General features: G+C 40.2%; 1 protein-coding gene across 6 annotated transcripts; it reads right to left on the bottom strand.

Moving 5' to 3' along the window:
* Positions 1-215: 215 nt before the first annotated feature.
* ubash3bb (ubiquitin associated and SH3 domain containing Bb) lies at positions 216-18,715 on the bottom strand. 6 transcript variants are annotated; one of them, XM_086035125.1, is made up of 15 exons: positions 12,166-12,253; positions 10,948-11,004; positions 10,788-10,841; positions 9,500-9,686; positions 9,208-9,406; positions 8,304-8,473; positions 7,845-8,053; positions 6,715-6,856; positions 6,112-6,238; positions 5,322-5,441; positions 5,143-5,235; positions 4,912-5,056; positions 3,146-3,252; positions 2,725-2,834; positions 216-1,811 (listed from the first exon to the last, which is right to left on the bottom strand). In XM_086035125.1, the coding sequence occupies exons 4-15, from the start codon at positions 9,500-9,502 to the stop codon at positions 1,674-1,676; spliced, it is 1,563 nt and encodes a 520-aa protein (XP_085891251.1). In that variant the 5' UTR covers positions 9,503-9,686; positions 10,788-10,841; positions 10,948-11,004; positions 12,166-12,253; the 3' UTR covers positions 216-1,673. The 6 variants fall into 6 exon arrangements, with proteins under 6 accessions (XP_085891251.1, XP_085891250.1, XP_085891247.1 ...); XM_086035124.1 differs by lacking the exon at positions 12,166-12,253 and adding an exon at positions 11,734-11,994; XM_086035121.1 differs by lacking the exons at positions 10,948-11,004; positions 12,166-12,253 and adding an exon at positions 18,007-18,715 and having other exon boundaries at positions 6,112-6,235.
* Between the last annotated feature and the right edge of the window lie 173 nt (positions 18,716-18,888).

The following is an 18,888-nucleotide window of genomic DNA, read 5'->3' as shown; positions in this document are numbered from 1 at the left end:
ATAGCTGATATGGTCTGTGGACATCCAATCATTAACCTATTGAGAATTGATTTTAAAATCAGGCTGATCCAACTTTGCCGAACTTCCTGGCTCAGTAGTGTGTAAGGTCTCCAATTACTACCAGTAAGCACTCCCTGAGGTAGAGCTTCAGATGAAGAAATATAATTGAATCAGTATCACTCACCCCAAGTCACACACACAAATAACAAGAAGGCCATGCTCAACTTTTTTTTAATTCAAGAATAGAACAAAAAAACTTTTACACAAATTGAACTGTTGAATTTAGAGGTACTCCCTTATACGGTATATGCAAAGAAAACAACCTAATATAGACAAAAGTGTGTCTTTACACTTAATTACACTTAACTTAATCCTGACAAAAAAGCTTCATCAGAAGATCTGAGATATTTCAACTTATACTTACATCTTCAATTACAAATAAATATGTTGTACAAAATTGCTGAAGTTCACAGAATAAATAAAATGAATTTATGTAATACTATATTAGGATTCTTTTTTTTATCACATGGCTCCCAGAGTTTCCTCCACAAATGAATGTAAAAATATTTTTTAGGAACATAAGTTTATTTTTCAAAATGGTGAAATTTCCATAAAATGGAGAGATGTGAGACTTGCCATTTGAGGCCATAATTAATACAACAGTGGAATCTACAAATGAATGTAATTGAAGAAACTAATGTTATAAAAAACAAAAATCAAGCCAAGTACTGGCATGACAATACATTTTTTTTTTCCTGGTTTGATGAAAATATTGCTCATAACCTTGTTCACAAGGATTACACCAAAACTGAGAGCTGCAACTTAAAACAAAAGTGTAGGTAGTGCATCATGGCAAAGCCAGCACGTGTGTACGTCTACTGTGTATTTAAAATAGTGTGTATATTAAAATTCAAATGACCTGAGCAAAACACACACTTCTTACACTGACAAGTACACTGTCAAATATGTGTGAAAGTCAATATTCACAATGTTGAGCCTTTAGTTATCTTCGGAACATTAAACTTTGGTAAATTCAGAGATTTGTGCTGTCGTTCGTGCGTGGATGTCTTTTGGGTGGTGAAAAATGGCCGCCGCGGCCACTTTCCTTTTTGGCACATGCATCAGTTCAAAAACAGTTGTTACCAATAAACTGGCGCGATGCCAATGCAACACGAAACCATTTAATCGAGTTCCACTTTGTCCATAATGTGAAAAGTGGTGTGTGGCTCAGAAAGAGGGCGGAGACAGAGAGAAACTCGAGATTCACTGAGATAAACCTGCTCCCGACCAGGTTAGGTTCATAGCCTCTGTTACCGCAGTAACTGACCTGGAGTTTAAGTTACCTCTCTTAATAAGTTCAACAAAATACATTTACATACATTACATCAAAGGATAATAAATGCAAAAAACTTAGAAGTCAACCGGTGAGTGGATTATGTTGAACTTTGGAGATTCCACTGAAATTTCCTGAGATTTATGATGAACATCTTTGTTCATTAAGTTTGATCCAACTGCGCTTCAGTGACATTTCCTGCACACTGCCAAAACGAAATGTCTACCTTGAGTCATTCACGAAAGCAACGTGCCCCTCACGTAGACAGTACCAGTATTTGGCGCTTCTGCTGCATTCTGCTGGATGGATGCACTTGGTGGAATTGACGATCGTACAAATGTTATTCATGTAAAAGTGTCTCCCTCCAGTCAAAGCTGTGGTTTGGCCCATGAGTGAGTGGCAGGACGGGGGGGTCGACCATCTGCCATTGCCCCGAGTTGCCCTGCTCCTCACAAGAGCAGAAGCCCAGGTAAGGGATCTAAAAAAACAAATATGGAGGACTGACTCAGGAGTCAAACTAAATGCTTCTATTTATATTTAAAAGAGCCAGGATACATACATACACACATACATACATACACACAAACATGCATATATTCTTATCTATTTGTGGAATATTTCTGAAGTGTAAGATTTAAAAAAAAAAAAAAAAAAAAAAGGTAATATGTAATAAAATAAATATAAATAAAATAATTATGATTAATACTGACAAAGATGAAAACAAAGGACATTTTCGCTATGATTATAGTTAATTTTGGTTTGTTTTATCAAAGTAAAATGTACTTTCCGTTAGTTAAAAAGCACTCTCATTTCATTTTATTCTGTTAATGAATTTTTTTTTTTCAATTTGAGTTATTAGTTATTTCGTTTCGTTTCGTTTTCATTAACTAATAACTTTGATTAGAACAGCCCAGAGCTAGACTATTGGCTCCATAAAATCTGACCTATAACCCCAAACCCAAAATTTTTGAAAAAGACTGCTTTAGATTATTCCCTCTTCCAAACACATTATCCTGTCACCACGGTTTGTTACCACCACCAATGCTCTTATGTTTCTTACCGTAATTTGTTGTACAAATGTATAGGTTGCTATTGATCCAAATGACGGATTTCCAATGTCATTTTACTTGCTAAATAGTCTTACCCGACCTTACGGTGATACTGTCTTTAAAATACCTAAATCAAATCTAAATAACTTTAGCGAAATGTAAATCTTGTATTATTATTATTATTATTATTTTGTTTATTTAGCACCTCAATGCCACTTTCTATTTGATTATATCCAAAATAATAACCGTGGGTGAACTTATAGAGAACACAAATGCTAAGAGGCCTCATGAGAAAAAAAAATTGTTTTGGGTCTACAGTACATGAAAAAGAAATCCAATAACCTTTCGAACTCCTTGGATGAAGTCTTTGGCGCTCCGTGGGACGAAACCCTGCAGCTGGCGTGTGCAGGCCTCAAGGGAAGAGGCGTGGGCTACAATCAGCACATTGTTTCCTAAGGAGAGCGGAAACAGGATGCAACAGTGGACAAATGCTTGACACAATACATGTAAATCATAAGAAAGAATAAGCATAGAGTTGCGCTCCACAGCCACACTTATAAGCCATTCTAAAAAAAAAAAATAAAAAAAAAACGTTCAATAACTTAGAGAGACAATGGCACAATGCATTCATCACCGCAACGTCTTTAGCAACTACAGTATGTGTCAGCTGTGCTTACATTAGCCTCTATTTCTTTATTTTATTTATTTTTTCCATTGCAACACATAACAAGTAAACATTCACCCTTCTCTGTCAAATTCTTACCAGTGTTTTTGCAGTCTGACAGGATCTCTTTGGTCACTTGGTGGCTTCGACTCATGTAGCTCTCATATGATTCCGACACCGTAAGCTTGCTAATGGGGATCAGCGGTCTGTACAAAAATAAATACCTGATCATTTTTAAGATGTCCTTGCAATTTGGAAATAGGTCTATTACAGTCGCCGTATTACATTTCTCGGATCAGAATTGAAAAGTACTTGTTGAATCGTCCGATTATTGTGTCACTTGCGCACACCCGAAAAATCTGTTTCTTATTTCTCTGAACAAGCTGCAAATGCTTTGCTGCATCCATGCAAATGCTTACGTAACATACTCTGTTGTTTCTTACATTATCTGTTGCTTATGTCATGTTGATCAAAATGTATGATCACGAATCTTTGTTGAACTGTCTCAAACCCACAACATTTTGGCATTCAGAAGGGTAGTTGCAAATTTCAACATGGTTGAACAAGTTGTCACAATGTCAATCATATTTGCATACATTTCCGTTAGACTTTTTTCCCCGGGCGAATCTTGACTTTTTCTAAATGAGGCAAATGTGTGAAGCAATCGATCAACCAATGTTCAACAAGTTTTCTGAAATGCCGGTACCTCCAAGCAAAGTGAAGATAATTGTCATGTGGATGAGAATTTGTGGCCAAAAGGCAATAGGAAGACTGCGTTCTAATTCCTACGGTGTTGCATGTATAATTTTCCCTAAGGAGATTGTCCCATGTTCACATTTTGCTTTTTAAAAAAAGACATGTTTTAATTTTTGTGTCATGATTTTTTTTTTTAGAATTACTGCACAGCCTGCATAGACTGGGTTAGTGCTCAACATTAAGCCATGTCATTTACTTGACATGCAGGAAACGTTCCAGGGAATGCAGAAAATGAAGCCTGAATTAGAATGTGCGTGCGCGTGCGTGTGTGCGTGCGCATGTGCGTGCGACTGAGAAAAAAACGTCATGGTCGTAAATGTAATAATTTTTTTAAATTATTATTACATGACTACTATTGCATCGACCAATGACAATTATTCTTCGTTGATTCGAACATCATTTGAATGGCAAACTTTGAGGTTAAGATTACAAAGAGTTGAAATAAAAGTGTAGATAGATGAAAATCCAGGTTGCTTGTTTGTGTAGTTTTGATCCAATAAGTCTCTTCAGAGCTAGAAGATCGCCTTTCTTTATGAACAATTGACAAAATAATCCCTGACTATTTAAAGGAGAAGTCAACCCAAACATATATTTTTTTCAAGAATATGTTCTATGCAGGCCCACTAGTTGAAACAAAGATTAATATGAAATATAAATTAAGCAGGAAAATCCACCCGTTTTTAGCCATCTCCGGGGGCGGCCATTTTGTCACGTCTTGTCGACTGAAAATGACATCACAACTACTCAGGGCTCAGGTAATGACCAATCACGGCTCACCTGTTTTCTGAAGCTGAGCTATGATTGGTCTTGACCTGAGCCCAGAGCAGTTGTGATGTCATTTGCACTTGATAGAAGTGACAAAATGGCCGTCGCCCTGAGATGGCTAAAAACGGGTGGATTTTCCTGCTTAAATCATATTCCACAAACACAATATTAATCAGAATGCCTTGTTTTAACTAGTGGGCTTGCATATAAAATATTCTTAAAAAATATATGTTTGGTTTGACTTCAGATGATGTAGAAGGAGATAATTGTCCTATAACTACAAAGTAACATTTTCAGAATGTACAGTAGGTAGGTAAACTAACACTTTTCTCATGAGTCGTCACCTGTATGTCGTGTCCACACTGAAATGTGTTGCAGCCAGGTCAGCAGGAGGTATCCATGCAGGCAGTGAGCTCCCGGAAACCCATTTGGTCCATTCAAAAAGACCCGGCTCCACGCGAATTTTCAGCTTGCCGTCCTGCTGCATACCTGTCGCACAGAAACACATCTGGCCATCTTGGTGCAATTAGGAGGATCTCAAATCCATCCGACTTTTGGGAAAGAATCTTCCGTACCTTTCAGGATGCTCTGTGCAGTCTGAACACATCGCAGAGCGGGTGAGCAGTACACAAAATCTATCACGGTATTACCCTCTAAAAGGGCCTCACCTGGAAAACATTTAACACAAAGCTACAATATCAACACAGTATTGGATAAGTATTTGAAAACGTTTTTTTCCCCCTAAGTGGCATACCTACTAATTGTGCTTGCGTGGATCCAAACACAGTGACGGGTGCGTCCATGTCATAATCCCTTTGTCCTCCCCACAGTGGCAAAGTTAGCGGCATATTCAGATTGGAACGGACATATCTCCCTGCAAAAAAAGTAGTACGACATAAGAATCTTATTTTTTTAAAAGTCTTCATCACGTATATCTTGTGACAAACGGGTGCTCATAGACCTACTGCACAGTGTGTATACCAAATAGTGCAATGGCCATTATTCAAATAAACTGTTGTACTAGATACAATACAATACAATACAATACAACTTTATTTATATAGCGCATTTCATAAAAGCTACAGCTATAACAATGCACTTTACATGAACAAAATAGCAATAATACAACAACAAAGACAGTGAAAGCCTCAATTTTTCACAGACTGGCAACCATTTGGCGACGACGGGGTCGGAGAGATTCGGTGGGAGGGGAGTGGTGGTGTTAAACAGGCATTTATTCCGAATCTGAAACTAATCGCCCGTGTGTGTTTGGGGGCGGCGGGGGCGAGGGGATAATACTTTTTCTCCAATCTATCTGTACGGTACCAAACGTCCCACGGATCTGTGGTTGGGACCAGTGACTTGTTTATTGTATTGGTGGACCGGGTTGGACACCTTCAATGTTGGCACTAAAGTTACTGAGCTGATTAGATATACTGCACATGTACGATTAAAGCGAGCTATGATCTTGGACATGGAATGAATTCAACTCATATATCCAGGTTCTTACATTACAGGTATTAGCATATAAGGATAGTGCTAACCTTTGCTGTCTGAGCAGAGTGACAGCCAGTGTTTTCCAAACACCACGTCCATTCTTTCACCGTGTCGACAAACAAAAAATGACCGCTTGGGCTGTCGAGTGTGATTGCCACTAATCCGCAGGACCTGCTGTAAAAAAAAAAAAAAAAAAAAAAAAAAAAAATTAATAACAATGTTGGAAAATCTGCTGACTGCAATCAGCTAGGTGATTTGTTTGACACTTTAGAGCTCTATATTCATGTCTGGTGCGCAGAGTGGTGTAAATCTGTGTACTGAAGGGCTTGACTAGTTTTGGTATTTTTGCAGACGCACACAATTTGCCACAGTTAGAAATGGGTGTTTTGCGCCGTTGTGAGTATGAACACAGCAGTCTTGCTTTGCAGCCAATCAAAGCGGCTCCACTCATTCCCCTTCATTCCCCCCAATAGGTAGCCGCAGCCCAGGAAGGTGATTTTAAAAATAATTACTATTAAAAAAAATGGAATAATAATGACAGGAAAGGAATCCGTGTTGAGTTTGATTTTACAATTATAACTCATTTAAGATCCAAGAGATCGGTCAAGTCCATCATGTAACGCAGCTGTCTCTCATAAACACAAACCAACCTGCACTGGGTGACAAATAAGACTGACGGTTGGAGTGTCTCCGGGGCTTGTATCAGGGTGTCGGCTGTCCAGCAGTCCATCAAACATCCCCCTCTCCCTACTGGCCTTATCAGAGGACCCACAGCTGAAAAATGAATGGGACCTGTGATGGAGAAGAAGATATTACATGTCACAAAATAGAAGACTATGATTGTTCTTTTACAGAGTTATCGTAATTAAATTAACAAATGATCGCTTATGTTTTATGGATTTTTCCAAAAGTTCCAAAGAGACATTAGAAACAAATGAGACGGTTAAGTACATCATGAATAATCCTGGGAGGAACTGTGTATTTAAAAGTTCTTACACTCAAGGTCAAAATATGACCTGGTGGCACAGGCGTGCCTGAGGATGTGTTCGTTATGTGACCACGCTGAGAACTCAAAACATTTGTTTCTCAAATCAGCTTTCCCCATTGAAAATAATGGAAATGCCATTAATCCGTTCTAGAATCCCTAAGAAAAACAACAAAAAGTTTTGGAAAGTGTTTTTAGAATGCAAGATAGCCCTATACTGTATAATATTGTAATCTACAAAAAATGTAATTACAACATAATTAATTAGAATCTAAAGATATGAACTTTTTTTGCCACTTTTTTTTTGATTCAGTTAAATGTGAATCGTGCTGCTCTTTCATGTGCCTTGGCCATCTGTGGGAAGTATAATACAGGCACAAACGAAGAATAATTTCACCGCTACTACAAATGACTCAGTAAGCAGCAAGCAGCAGTAATATTAGTCATGTTTCGCAAAAGATAAATAATATATTTCAGTTGCGAGTATTTTTGTGTTTGTGTTAGTATTTCAGTTGTGAGCTTAAAGTCTCGCAAAAATCTTGGAAGTCGAGTCACTCGTATCTTGAGGGCGACGCTGTTTTCCAGCTAACACAGTGCTAACAAAATCATGTTGCAAGCAAGCGCTACTATTCAAGTCAGTTTGCCACGGAAATGCTCAGCATGGTACGCCCCCATCAGGGTTGTGTTTCCGCCACATGTCCGTGTAGGTGGAACGGCTATAACAGCATCAGGTATGTAAAATTATGCGACCTCATACTAGTTACCAGTGGAATGAAACCTGCGTGCCCCGCTCACCCATGGATGACCCAGGTGTCGGATTCGTCAGCTAAGCCTACATAGTTTTCGGGCAGCAGGCCTGACAGCCCGCTGGTGAGGGAGGTCCCATTCAGCCAGCCCTCCGTGGCATTACTCTGGTCCATTGGAGACATGAAGACAAAGTCCCCCACGACCAACTCCAGCTCGTCTTCATTCTGTGGCATGTAGGGGTACATGACTCGTAGAGTCTGCAAGTGGGACAATATACAGTTGATACAACCAGTATGACGTAAAAATGATGTTACATCATTTGGGATTTATCCACTGATTGAAGAAAATTATGTAACTTAGGCATTGATAGAGCTACGCTTATTTCAACTTTAAATACATTTTAGTACGCAGTACATTTAATGAGTGGTTAACAGTTGTTCTACATCTGATTTCAGTCAGCAGCTATAGAACAGCAATGACAAGTAATCAATACGACTAAAATGTTACCTCGTGGTTTGCGAAACGAATGTCCCGGGAGTAAAGAACTGCCAGCCAATCACAACCTAGCTTCACCTCAATGCCCTTCGCCAGTTTTTCCAGTGACGCGAGGTGACCGGCGGGGAAGTTGTAGGCCAGTGTTACATGGAGCTGTTTCTTATGAGGCTCCACGTGGACCTCTGGAGAAAAAAAGGAGATCTTTGGTCAACCTAATATGGTAGCACAGCCTAATACGGTGCAGTCTGCACACAGACTAGCCTTACATTAGATGTGTTGCTTTAGGAATGTCAATCTGACACCACACCCTGGACTGACTGCCGGTCAATCACAAACAATCAAGATGATGCATGGCTAAGCTAACTATTCAGCTAAACTTCTATTTCTCACAATCAAGCCAAAAGGAAAACAAATCAGGCCAAACAAAAACACTTGTACACTCATTTACACTCGCCAGCAGTCTGTGTAATACAGAAACAGATTGGAACTCTTAAAAAAAATCTAAAAGACTTTAAATGAGGTTATTAAGACAATAGAAACAGTTTGGTGTTGTACAGCACTGTAGGTAAATTCAACACAATAAGCTATGTGGGAGAAGTATGATTTTGATGACATGCCTAATCTGTCTGTCAACCATGAAGCATATGACTGGAGTGCAATTAGCCCGTATCACAAATTGAGTCTAATCCAATTTGGCACTACACTGCCTGAAATAATGCTCGCTCATTAGTCTCACTTTCGACTGCGTTTTAAGAAAATTACAGTGGCGTACTAAGTGAGTTCTTTAATGGGTCCAAATGGGTCTCCAATTAGTCATTGTCACAGCCGAGAAAGAAAATTGGTCACGGTTATCGCATGATTACCATGTAGGTGACAAGCTATTATAGCATATCCACTTAGTCCTTTTGGTTCATACCAGCTTTCCTTGCTGCCTCTGTGCCAAAGTCGGCCGCAAACTGCTTGAGCACATCAGCCATGTGCTCCTCTACGAAAAGACCAATAAAGTTGGAAGATGTGTACAGGTCCAGGGGCAGCGGGCTGGGAAATCGACCCCGCCACTGCTGTACGGTGGCCTGGAGGGCCTCACATAGAGCCTCGACCTTGTGGTCTGCACACTAAAAAAAACAAACAAACACAAAGAAACACTGAGATTGATAGCTTTAAATTGAAAGTCTTTGAGTTGGAGTTGGATGAGTTCCCTAACTCACCATGAAGAATTGGCACAGTGTGATGTGAGGGAAAATGTTGTGGGCTTTGTTTTTGCCACATTTGACCCGACTCTGTTGCCAGAAATGGGAGAGCTGGCTCTGGAGTGGTCCACTGGGTCGCAGGTAGAGGACAAACTCCCTGGGCAAAGGCTCATCCAGGAATGGGTCGTCCACATGGGAGAACAGCCTGAGGTGAAAGCGATACAGACGAAGGAAATAGTTTGGTGAGCACATAACATTCACAAAGCATTATGCATTATCTTCGCCCAGAGGTTGATGTTTTCAATGACATTTGTTTGTTAGCAAGAAATAATAAGTACAACATTTGAAAGGGGAAATCAACCCCCCAAAATTCTTTACAATAATATGTTCTATGCGCCTGGCATTCTGATTAATATTGTGTTTGTGGAATATGAATTAAGCAGTAAAATCCAGCCTTTTTTGTCCGTGTCAGGGGGCGGCCATTTTGCCACTTTCTGTCAACTGAAAATGACATCACAGTTGCTCAGAGCTCAGGTAACGGCCAATCACGGCTCAGCTTCAGAAAACAGGTGAGCCGTGATTGGTCGTTACCTGAGCCCAGCGCAACTATGATGTCATTTTCAGTTGACAGAAAGTGGCAAAATGGCCGCCCCCGAGACAGTTAGAAACGGGCGGATTTTGCTGTTAACTCATATTCTACAAACGCAATATTAATCAGAATGCTGTGTTTTGACTAGTGGAGGCTTCATAGAACACATTTTGGGAAATATTTTTTGGGGGGTTGCCTTTTCTTTATTGGAATGTTGTTGTGGTGAAGGGCCAAGGAAAATGAAATACATTTTGGCGAGAATCCAAATAAAGATGGTGCTTATTTTTCACATCACAAAATCATCATCACCAATTTAAAAAATATATATCCATAATTTCTCAGTATTGCCTAGTCTCAATGACAAAATCCAGGCATCTGCATAAATTGGATATCAAAGGGGGTAAAAAATAGTGCTGATCCAAATTTTGTCCTTGTTAGAGGACAGCACGAATGAGTCCCATTATAATTATACAGTGTTCTGCTTTCAGCTCATATCCCAGAAAATGGTGAGCAGACAACCCTGCACACAAATGACTGCCTACAAAAACATTTGCTGTCCTATATACTTATTAGTGCTCTACATGCTCGTTTCAGATGAGAGCTCCTGCGGTTTTTGTCCAAGAGAGGGCAGTGTAACACATTACTGTCTTACTGAGTCCTAATATAATTTATGTGTATTTTCCGCCCACATACACTATTTTAATTGCTTACACTCACCAGTCACAAGCTGCTTGAACACTTCGGCCTCCGGTCGACGCTAGAGCTTTCAACCTGCAACATACAAAAGCGTGCAATATTGATAATACTTTAATATCGCCTGTTGATCACTGAACAAAGAAATCGATACATTTCTTTGTATAATATAATTGCCGCTTACAAATAGGTTCACCATTAGTGGTCGTCTCTTAACCTGGAGGTTGTGGCATCAAACTACCTGAATCATAGTAGCAGACAAGTCGTTGAATGCATTTGGGTTAGGCGGGTCTCCAAGTACCCAATTCACAGCGCCGATATTTTGGATCCCCTTGTGTTCCAAATTTAAAGGGAATGAGTAACTAATAAAGTGGCCTTTAATCACCCCCACAGCGGTGCAGACCTCTCTCACGTTCAGACCCGCCAGCCTGCGCTCGTCTGTGAAATTACCAACAGTCTAACCCGCCTCCCCACAGTTATACCGCACCCTTATCCCGCCGTTCATGAAAATAGAGCCCTTAAAATGTTGCTCTAAATGTGCGCCGATTCTTCCTGAAAAGATATGGTTGTTAGTCACTGACTGACAAGAAAGATTACATAAATATCTGCATTTTTGAGAAACGATCTGCGTCATAAGAAGGCTGTTGCCTGTATGAGTCTTGTATGCCTTGTTGACCAAGTGCCCGTCAGAGGAAGTCGCCTCACTTCCCTAAAGGCTCACCCACTGCTGGAAAAACCTGCTCGCTGCTCCAGTGTGTTTTCAATCGTGCGATTCCTGCATTCGGTAATGCAGAAGTCAAATCTTATGTTGCATAAGCAGTTCAGAAAATGGATGAATAGATGGATACAAAGTGTCCAGTCAAACACCCTGAAGTCCGAAAATCATTGAGAAAAAATATGGCTTAAGTTAAGAGTCCTGTTTTGGTAGACAGGCCCCCGTGCCCTCGGCGTAAAAATGGACGCAACTCACCTAGGTGCCAGGGCAAGTTTAGCGTAGCGTGTTTGGAACCTCGATGTGCCTCAATGGGCGTCCCGGCACTCGATGTAAAAACGCTTGCAACTTCATTTTGGTGCCAGGGCAAGTGTTGTTTAACATGTTCGTAAATTTGGCATATGCCCCACTGGGCATATACTGAGTGACGTAAATGCTGCGCGCCCCGGCGCATCTCGCAATTCGGTGATAAGAATACACTACATTGTAGACGACCTAAAAGCAGGTCTGTATTGTGGGGCAGGGGGTGTAACGCAATTATATTGGAGTTGAGCGAGACGCAGGCAGACTCTCTGCGGACGTGGGGTGTGTGGTGGACGCCATTGTATTTCATTCATAAATATGACAACAGCGTGCGACAAGCCCTCTGAATCATTGTAGAAATCAATTCATTGAAGGAATTATAATCACCTTAACCGCGCGGTACAAGTATTGCAGGTGACACACACAGACGCACGGTCGTGGGTGCAAAGCAGGCGGTCTCCAATTGCCCATGTCACATGCGTGAACGATAACATCACCCGCAAGGGCAGATTAAAAAAAATTAGTGCCATGTTCTAACACAATTTTAAATCTCTCTTATCAAACGATTGTTATGAGACAGATAGCGAAATGTTACTCTATTTCGGTACAGTTAGCCACGGTCCTCCTGTTCCAAATCCTTTGGAGGGGTGAGTACGTATGGGGAGGCAGCAGGAGCTGCAGGCTGCTGAAGCCAGCCCCGTTAATGTTTTGGCAAAGCCACGAAAAACCACAGATGGCTCTGTCATCACTGAGCACACCACGGCAAAAGGCCTTGACAGGAGTCAAGAGGCTACCAAGTATCGCGTGCATTACATTACTGTACAGTCACCCATAAATATGTGAGTGAACACTAACACAAAACAGACGCAAGTGCACGAACACACACACACATACACACGCACCCGCACACACACAGACCACACCAAATTGGGCAGGAGATTAAATGCGACATCAAATCTACTTTGGTTCCTGATCCTTTCAACTCTGTCATGCCCTATTTACAAACTCCAATTGGAAACATCCACTGTGTTCACAGATTAGTTCATGTGCAGCAGTAAGTAACCAGTAAGTAACTAGTGACAGAAGGATGTTCATCTTTTCTAGAATGAGGCCAACCAGACACAGCAGTGCTGAAAAAAAAAAAACTTAATACAGCATGGTTTAATGAGGAAATATATTTTTTGCATGCGCTATAGATCAATGATGTGTGCGGTGTGTGTGTGTGTGTTTTATAAGTCAATTCACTATTGAGTTGACCAAACTGAGCAAAAACGGCTGCCTTTTTTGTTTGTTTGTTTGTTTGTAGTGAATTCAGTTGTGATACAGTCATTTTTAGAGGTACATGGCGAAGGCCTGGCAAAGCATTTCTAGCAGTCATTGGCTCCAAATGTTTTACATCCGAGCACATTATCATAATCCTAAATTCTGATTCTATTGAACCATTATGTTGCTTTGTCCAAATACTTTTGAGTCACTGAAAGGAATTGCGGTCTGTGGAAAATGACGGTAAAGCTTAAAGACTAAACTTCAGTCACATATCAATCGTTTTATTTCAAATGCAACGTGGAAGTGTAAAGGCAAAGTCATGACAACTACGTCATAGTTCGAATACGCCGGGACCTAAGTGTAAGCTAAATCAGTGTCTATGGCAGACCACGCAACTTCATCTTCAAATGGAAAATGGCTTTTCCAATACAAATACACCCTCCATAGTCTTGAGTACACAACCCCACAGAGTAGTGACCGATGTTACCAAGCCACAGGACATTTTTTCCTGCTTTTCCATGACCTTGAAATATCAGCAAAACACAGCTTGTGTTGGACTGACTTTATATAAAAATCAGCAAGGAACATCAGAGGAATTGAAATGTCTTTTGTGATGTACAGTTCGTTTCTACCAATAGGAGTCCACAGAAGTCATCAGTGGGGTGAAAAAGTGCTCTTTTTCGTCCATTCCAAATCAACAAAAATGAGTGGACAGCAAGGGATGTGTCAAGAATGTTCCCAAGAAGTAACATTTTAGTGCCAAGGATACAGAAGTACAATTTTTTGTGGGGACGGTGACAATGTTTTTTTTTTCTCGAAGAACTAAAATGTAATGTGTTTTTAATAAACAAAATAGCACTCTATAATACTATACTTTATTAAAAACAAAAAATCAGTAATGATGTACTGTAAGTAAACAGAACGTCAAAAATTGAACAGTTTTTGATACATTTTATGCTTCGATTTAATGGACATTATGCTGCACCGACTGGTGTGCACGTCTTGGCCACTCAGGAGCGGCATAATACCGATAAACGGATGCAATGTACATTGCAAGTTATATTGGCCGATAATAGCCATTTCTTAAAGGGTTATAATAGCATCTATGGCGTTTTGGATTGTGTGCTAGCACTATGCTAAATGGACTTACTGTATATAAGGCAAAGCTATGTAGTTAAATGCACAGCATGTAATTAATGTTTAGTTTGACAAGAACCTTAAAGTCAACCCCAAATATTTCTTACAATAACATCACAGTTGCTCAGGGCTCAGATAACGACCAATCATGACTCAGTTTCAGAGAACACGTGATTGGTCGTTACCTGAGCCCTGAACAACTGGGATGTCATTTTCAGTCAACAGAAGTGACAAAATGGCTGCCCCCTGAGGTGGCTAAAGACAGGTGGATTTTGCTACTGAACTCATATTCCAAAAACACAATATCAATCACAATGCCTTGTTTGGACTAGCGAAGGCGAATATTTCTTGCAAAGAATTTTGGGGGGACTGACTTTCCTGGCAATAAAAGAGCTCGAAAGCCTTTTTTGGAAGAATTGTTCGTCGCCTGCCAAACTCCCGCTTGTTGTGAAGTGAGTTGACTTGAGATTACTCACACCACATAGTGCTCTTATCTCAAATGTTTGCTCAAAAGTCAAAGCAATGGGCACTCTTGTACTCAATATTGACTACATCACAGAATTAATATTGCAAGTGTTGCAAACTATTCTTATAGAAAAATGAAAAACCCCCGTGTCAGGAAAATGACGTTAATTTGTAATGCCAACCACTATCACTAATACTTGAATTTCATGCTCACACAGTAAGACATTTGAGTGCCCCCATAATCTGATAAGGTTGTCTGTTTCCTTGCTTCCGCACAGCGCATCAGATGAACCATGACATGAGCGCCAAGCTTTAGTAACAGCAAAGTACAGTGAAATGCACCACTCTATTCAGACTGCATGCATAATCCTCCCAGTTTCGGGAAGGATACGACTGTTACAGATGCTTGACTAATTGTGCAATAAAGACATGACAACATGAAATTAAATCATACTGCTCTGATTGGTTCTCTTGAAAACAGCAAAAGGCAATTGTGAGGACAGCACAGATGTAAAGCCTCCTTAATAGGCTCAGCATACTGCACTAAAGAAAAAACAAGAGAAACACTAAATAATTCATGACCAACTCCACAGATGGATTCTATTATACACATCTTTTACTGATCAAGCCGTAGTGATACACTGTAATGCATTTGCTATGTTCCCTCTTTTACTGCAACAAAGAACCTCTAAATAAAAAAGTGAAATAGTCAATACTGTCATGTCTACTGCCCTGTTGTATGATGACCCAGTCAAGTTTTTGTTTCTTTTTTTATTTAATTTATTTTATTTATTTATTTATTCATTTATTCATTCGTTTATTCCATTAATTTAGTTACTCGAAATAACGTCACGTAACGTAACACCACATGATTTGTACTGACTGCGTGGAGATATGCCATTATCGCCCTGCGTTAAGTTATTTGGCGAAATGAATTAAATGGCATGCTTTGAAGTTAAGATATTACTTTATAAGTGTTAGAATAATTGTTCATAGGTTATTCCATATTTACTCTTATGAGCATTGTAAGGCATTTATTGGTTGGTTGAAATGCTTCTTCTTCATTGTTTTTAACTTCTTCGTGTTTTGAGGCGGATGCGCGCCGCCTATATTACGCATGCGATCGGGTTTGTGTTCTCATTTTTTTTCTGTCTAACGTTTTATCGAAGGCATTTTCTATTGATATCGAAAACGCGTCATTCGCGATACATATTGATATTGAATTATCAACCAGCCCTACATTAACGTAATTAAAAAAAAATAAAAGTATCCCTAAGACTTCACATTTTGTTCTGTAACATGTAATAGTTGAATTTGAACACCCTTTGTGAGTGTAACGTTGCAATGGAGCATTTCACCCAATCCCGATTCACTTTCAAAGCAAGGCTCCAGCAGATTTCAAATCTCCAAACACTTCATACACTTAAATTCTGTTCAACTCGTAACTCTTCCATCAACCTGAACAACCACACACAAGGTTAAGGATGAGGCGGATCATTTTGCAGTCTTTCTTTTCTTTTCTGCCTGTCTGTCAGAGGTCTAAACAGAGTCACAGGGTGAGTGATTACGAGACAGAATAGACAACTGCTGAAAGGTCATTCCATCACTGTTGTTTGCAGACTCACAGTCATTGTTTCACACCACTGACTCACAATCTTGTGTCCATTCTTCCATGAACTGCCAGGGATAAATCCACTGGGTACTGATTGAGATGTAGGTTCGAAACTTAATGTTGCGGAAAAATACACTCATTGGCAGCCAGGGTTATAATAGTTTTGGATTTTTCACTATACAGCAGTGAGTTGTTAATTTTGTTTTGACTTTTGTTTTCTAAAATTCACTTCGTTTTTATTCGTTTTTAGAGGTTTGTTTTTATTTTTTCGAAAATGTTTCATTTTAGTTTTGCTTTTATGAGATTTAGTATTCGTTTTTTCAATATATGGAGTATTTGTCGAGTGCAAGATTAAAAATAAATCCAAATAAATGTGCACGTCTACTCATTCCCACTTCAGTCTCTGTAAATATCCTGACTGGTGTTTAATGCCTCGCCCATCCTAACCGTGATCAGCAAAGAAGCAGTGTTTATTTATTTATTTTTTAGCAAAGAAGCAGTGTGCGCTCATCCCAGCATAAATCTATTTAGCTCGCTTCACTTCCACATTTCCTCATTATCATATAAATCAGCCACTGAGAGGTTAATCCTTTTGATAAATTGAAGTGGTCATTAGTAGGGATGTCCACATAATTTTTGGTGCCAATTGATTACCGTTTTTGGACGTTATAAGCAATGAAGGTACAATGATTTCCAATGGAGAGTTTGTAATCGGTCCCTCCAGTGACTCCGACCGAAGATGGATAGAACGGTAGGGGGCGCGGCCATTTTCGTCATTAAAAGAGGCGTTATTCATGGAGTCACTTATTTCCTAATTTCTCCCAAATTAATTGATAAAATAGAAAATGACAACTCTTGTCATTGACCTTCATTGTGTCAATTTTAGTTATAGTAATTTCTTTAGTTTTTGTGAGCAATAACCTTGTTGGCAGCAACCAAAAAGAGAGATGATGTAATGCAGTTGTATTCCAGTCCAAGCTATAACCACAATAATAAATGCAAATGAATAATACCTCTCTGGGACTTTGTCAATCAAAACTGAACATTATTATCTTTGGGGTGACACAATTCTTGTATTGGATCTGATTGGAGCCATGCAGCAGCTGGTAAATGTTGTGGCTGGTGAGTGTATGATTTAACTATCATTTCTGAAGAGAAACCCCTTTTTTTTTCCCTATCCACAGGAAGATTGGTCTGTGCCCTCGCTCCATATACACGGCACAACTCCATGGCAAATGACTGATTTAAAGAAAAATACACGTGGTAAACGCCATTAACACATATGTCATACTTGACTAGAAGAAACCATGGGGAAAAAAAAATCAATTTCGAAACGTTAAACAGACTGTGAAACTGTAAATGAATATAAATAAACAGTAATGTGATGCTAACGTTACACCAACCAACATTAAATAGTAAATACTGTATCGGCTAATTTAGTTTCGCTCTACACATTTGCGCCATTCCATAATTCGACTGTCCTAACATTTCACAGTACAATATAGTAAAATATATCATAGAATAAAGTCGTACTATATAAGTTATTAAATGTTCGTATGGTTGTAATTCATAATATATACATAGCGGCTAGCTGCGCAAAAGGGTAAAGCGAGTCATGGTGCTGACGACCCGTCCACGAGCAAGGAAACGAACTTCGCCGTTTAGTCAGCCCACACAGCGGCCCCATGTCCACGTCAGCCCCCGTGCGTCTTGTGACATGCATGCAAGGCTCCACACCGGACACTTACGCCCTTTGTCTCGGGAAGCCCATAGACAACAGCACATCCAGGTTGGAGCCGCATTTCAGGGAGCCCGAACGGATCTGCCGGAGTCTCCGAGGAAGGACTTTACTGTAGAGCTCCTCTCTGGCTGCCATGGTCCAGCGAGTCCCCCCAAGTAAGTGTCAGACACACGAGTGTCCCACTAGTTTGTGCCACCGGAACTGCAAACGAGTTAATGGATAGTAAATAAAAACACAACCCAGCAGGAGACGGAGCTGCGCTGGTGTGGGCAGCCCGCAAACCTGCTGCTCCGCCTCTGGAGGAAGCAGCAAATGAGATGCGCTTACTACGGTGCACACACACACACGCACACACACAGTAATGTCCTTGCATGTGGGCAAGGAGAGCTATGCTGCTTGACGCAACAGAATGATTATATTTATGCTGAAATGTGATACGTTTCCATCAAATTGACTTCCCTTCACCAGTTATCGCTCATGAAACGTTTCCAGTTGTCATCCAATCGTTTCGTGCTGCTTACCCTCACGAGGTTAGACTGAGCCTATTCCTGCTGACTTTGGGGCAAGAGGCGAGGTACACCATCAATTGGTTACCAGGGGCCAAACAACAAACCCTTACAGTCAATTTAGACGTCACTTAACCGTAAGTTTCGGAATGCGTGAGCAAGCCCCCTCAAGCACACGTGTGAACATGCAAACTTCACCCACGAAGCCCGCAGCCTGGATTCTAACACCCAATCGCTGAACTATTACGCGGACGTACTAACCACTCGGTCACGGTGCCACGCCGATTTTGAATATATCCAAAATTATTCAGCTGAGCGTCCTATGGATATTAATCAGGAACTTTCTATAAATTTCCCATCCCTTTGCAACCCGTCCTATGAAA

Source organism: Filicampus tigris, chromosome 7 (assembly GCF_054856515.1).
Source record: "Filicampus tigris isolate MCC_2025a chromosome 7, RoL_Ftig_1.0, whole genome shotgun sequence".
Taxonomy (NCBI): Eukaryota; Metazoa; Chordata; class Actinopteri; order Syngnathiformes; family Syngnathidae; genus Filicampus; species Filicampus tigris.
Note: the sequence above shows the minus strand (reverse complement) of the source record. Positions and strands in the feature narration are given on the sequence as shown.

Bases quoted from the DNA above. Each gene is read 5' to 3' on its own strand.
- ubash3bb (XM_086035120.1), bottom strand. From the start codon at position 18,134: ATGGCAGCCAGAGAGGAGCTCTACAGTAAAGTCCTTCCTCGGAGACTC. The intron at 5,236-5,321 runs GTATGCCACTTA...AATGTTTTCCAG, and splicing joins CACGCAAGCACAATTAGTAG to GTGAGGCCCTTTTAGAGGGT. The intron at 5,057-5,142 runs GTACGGAAGATT...TCTGTGCGACAG, and splicing joins TGCACAGAGCATCCTGAAAG to GTATGCAGCAGGACGGCAAG.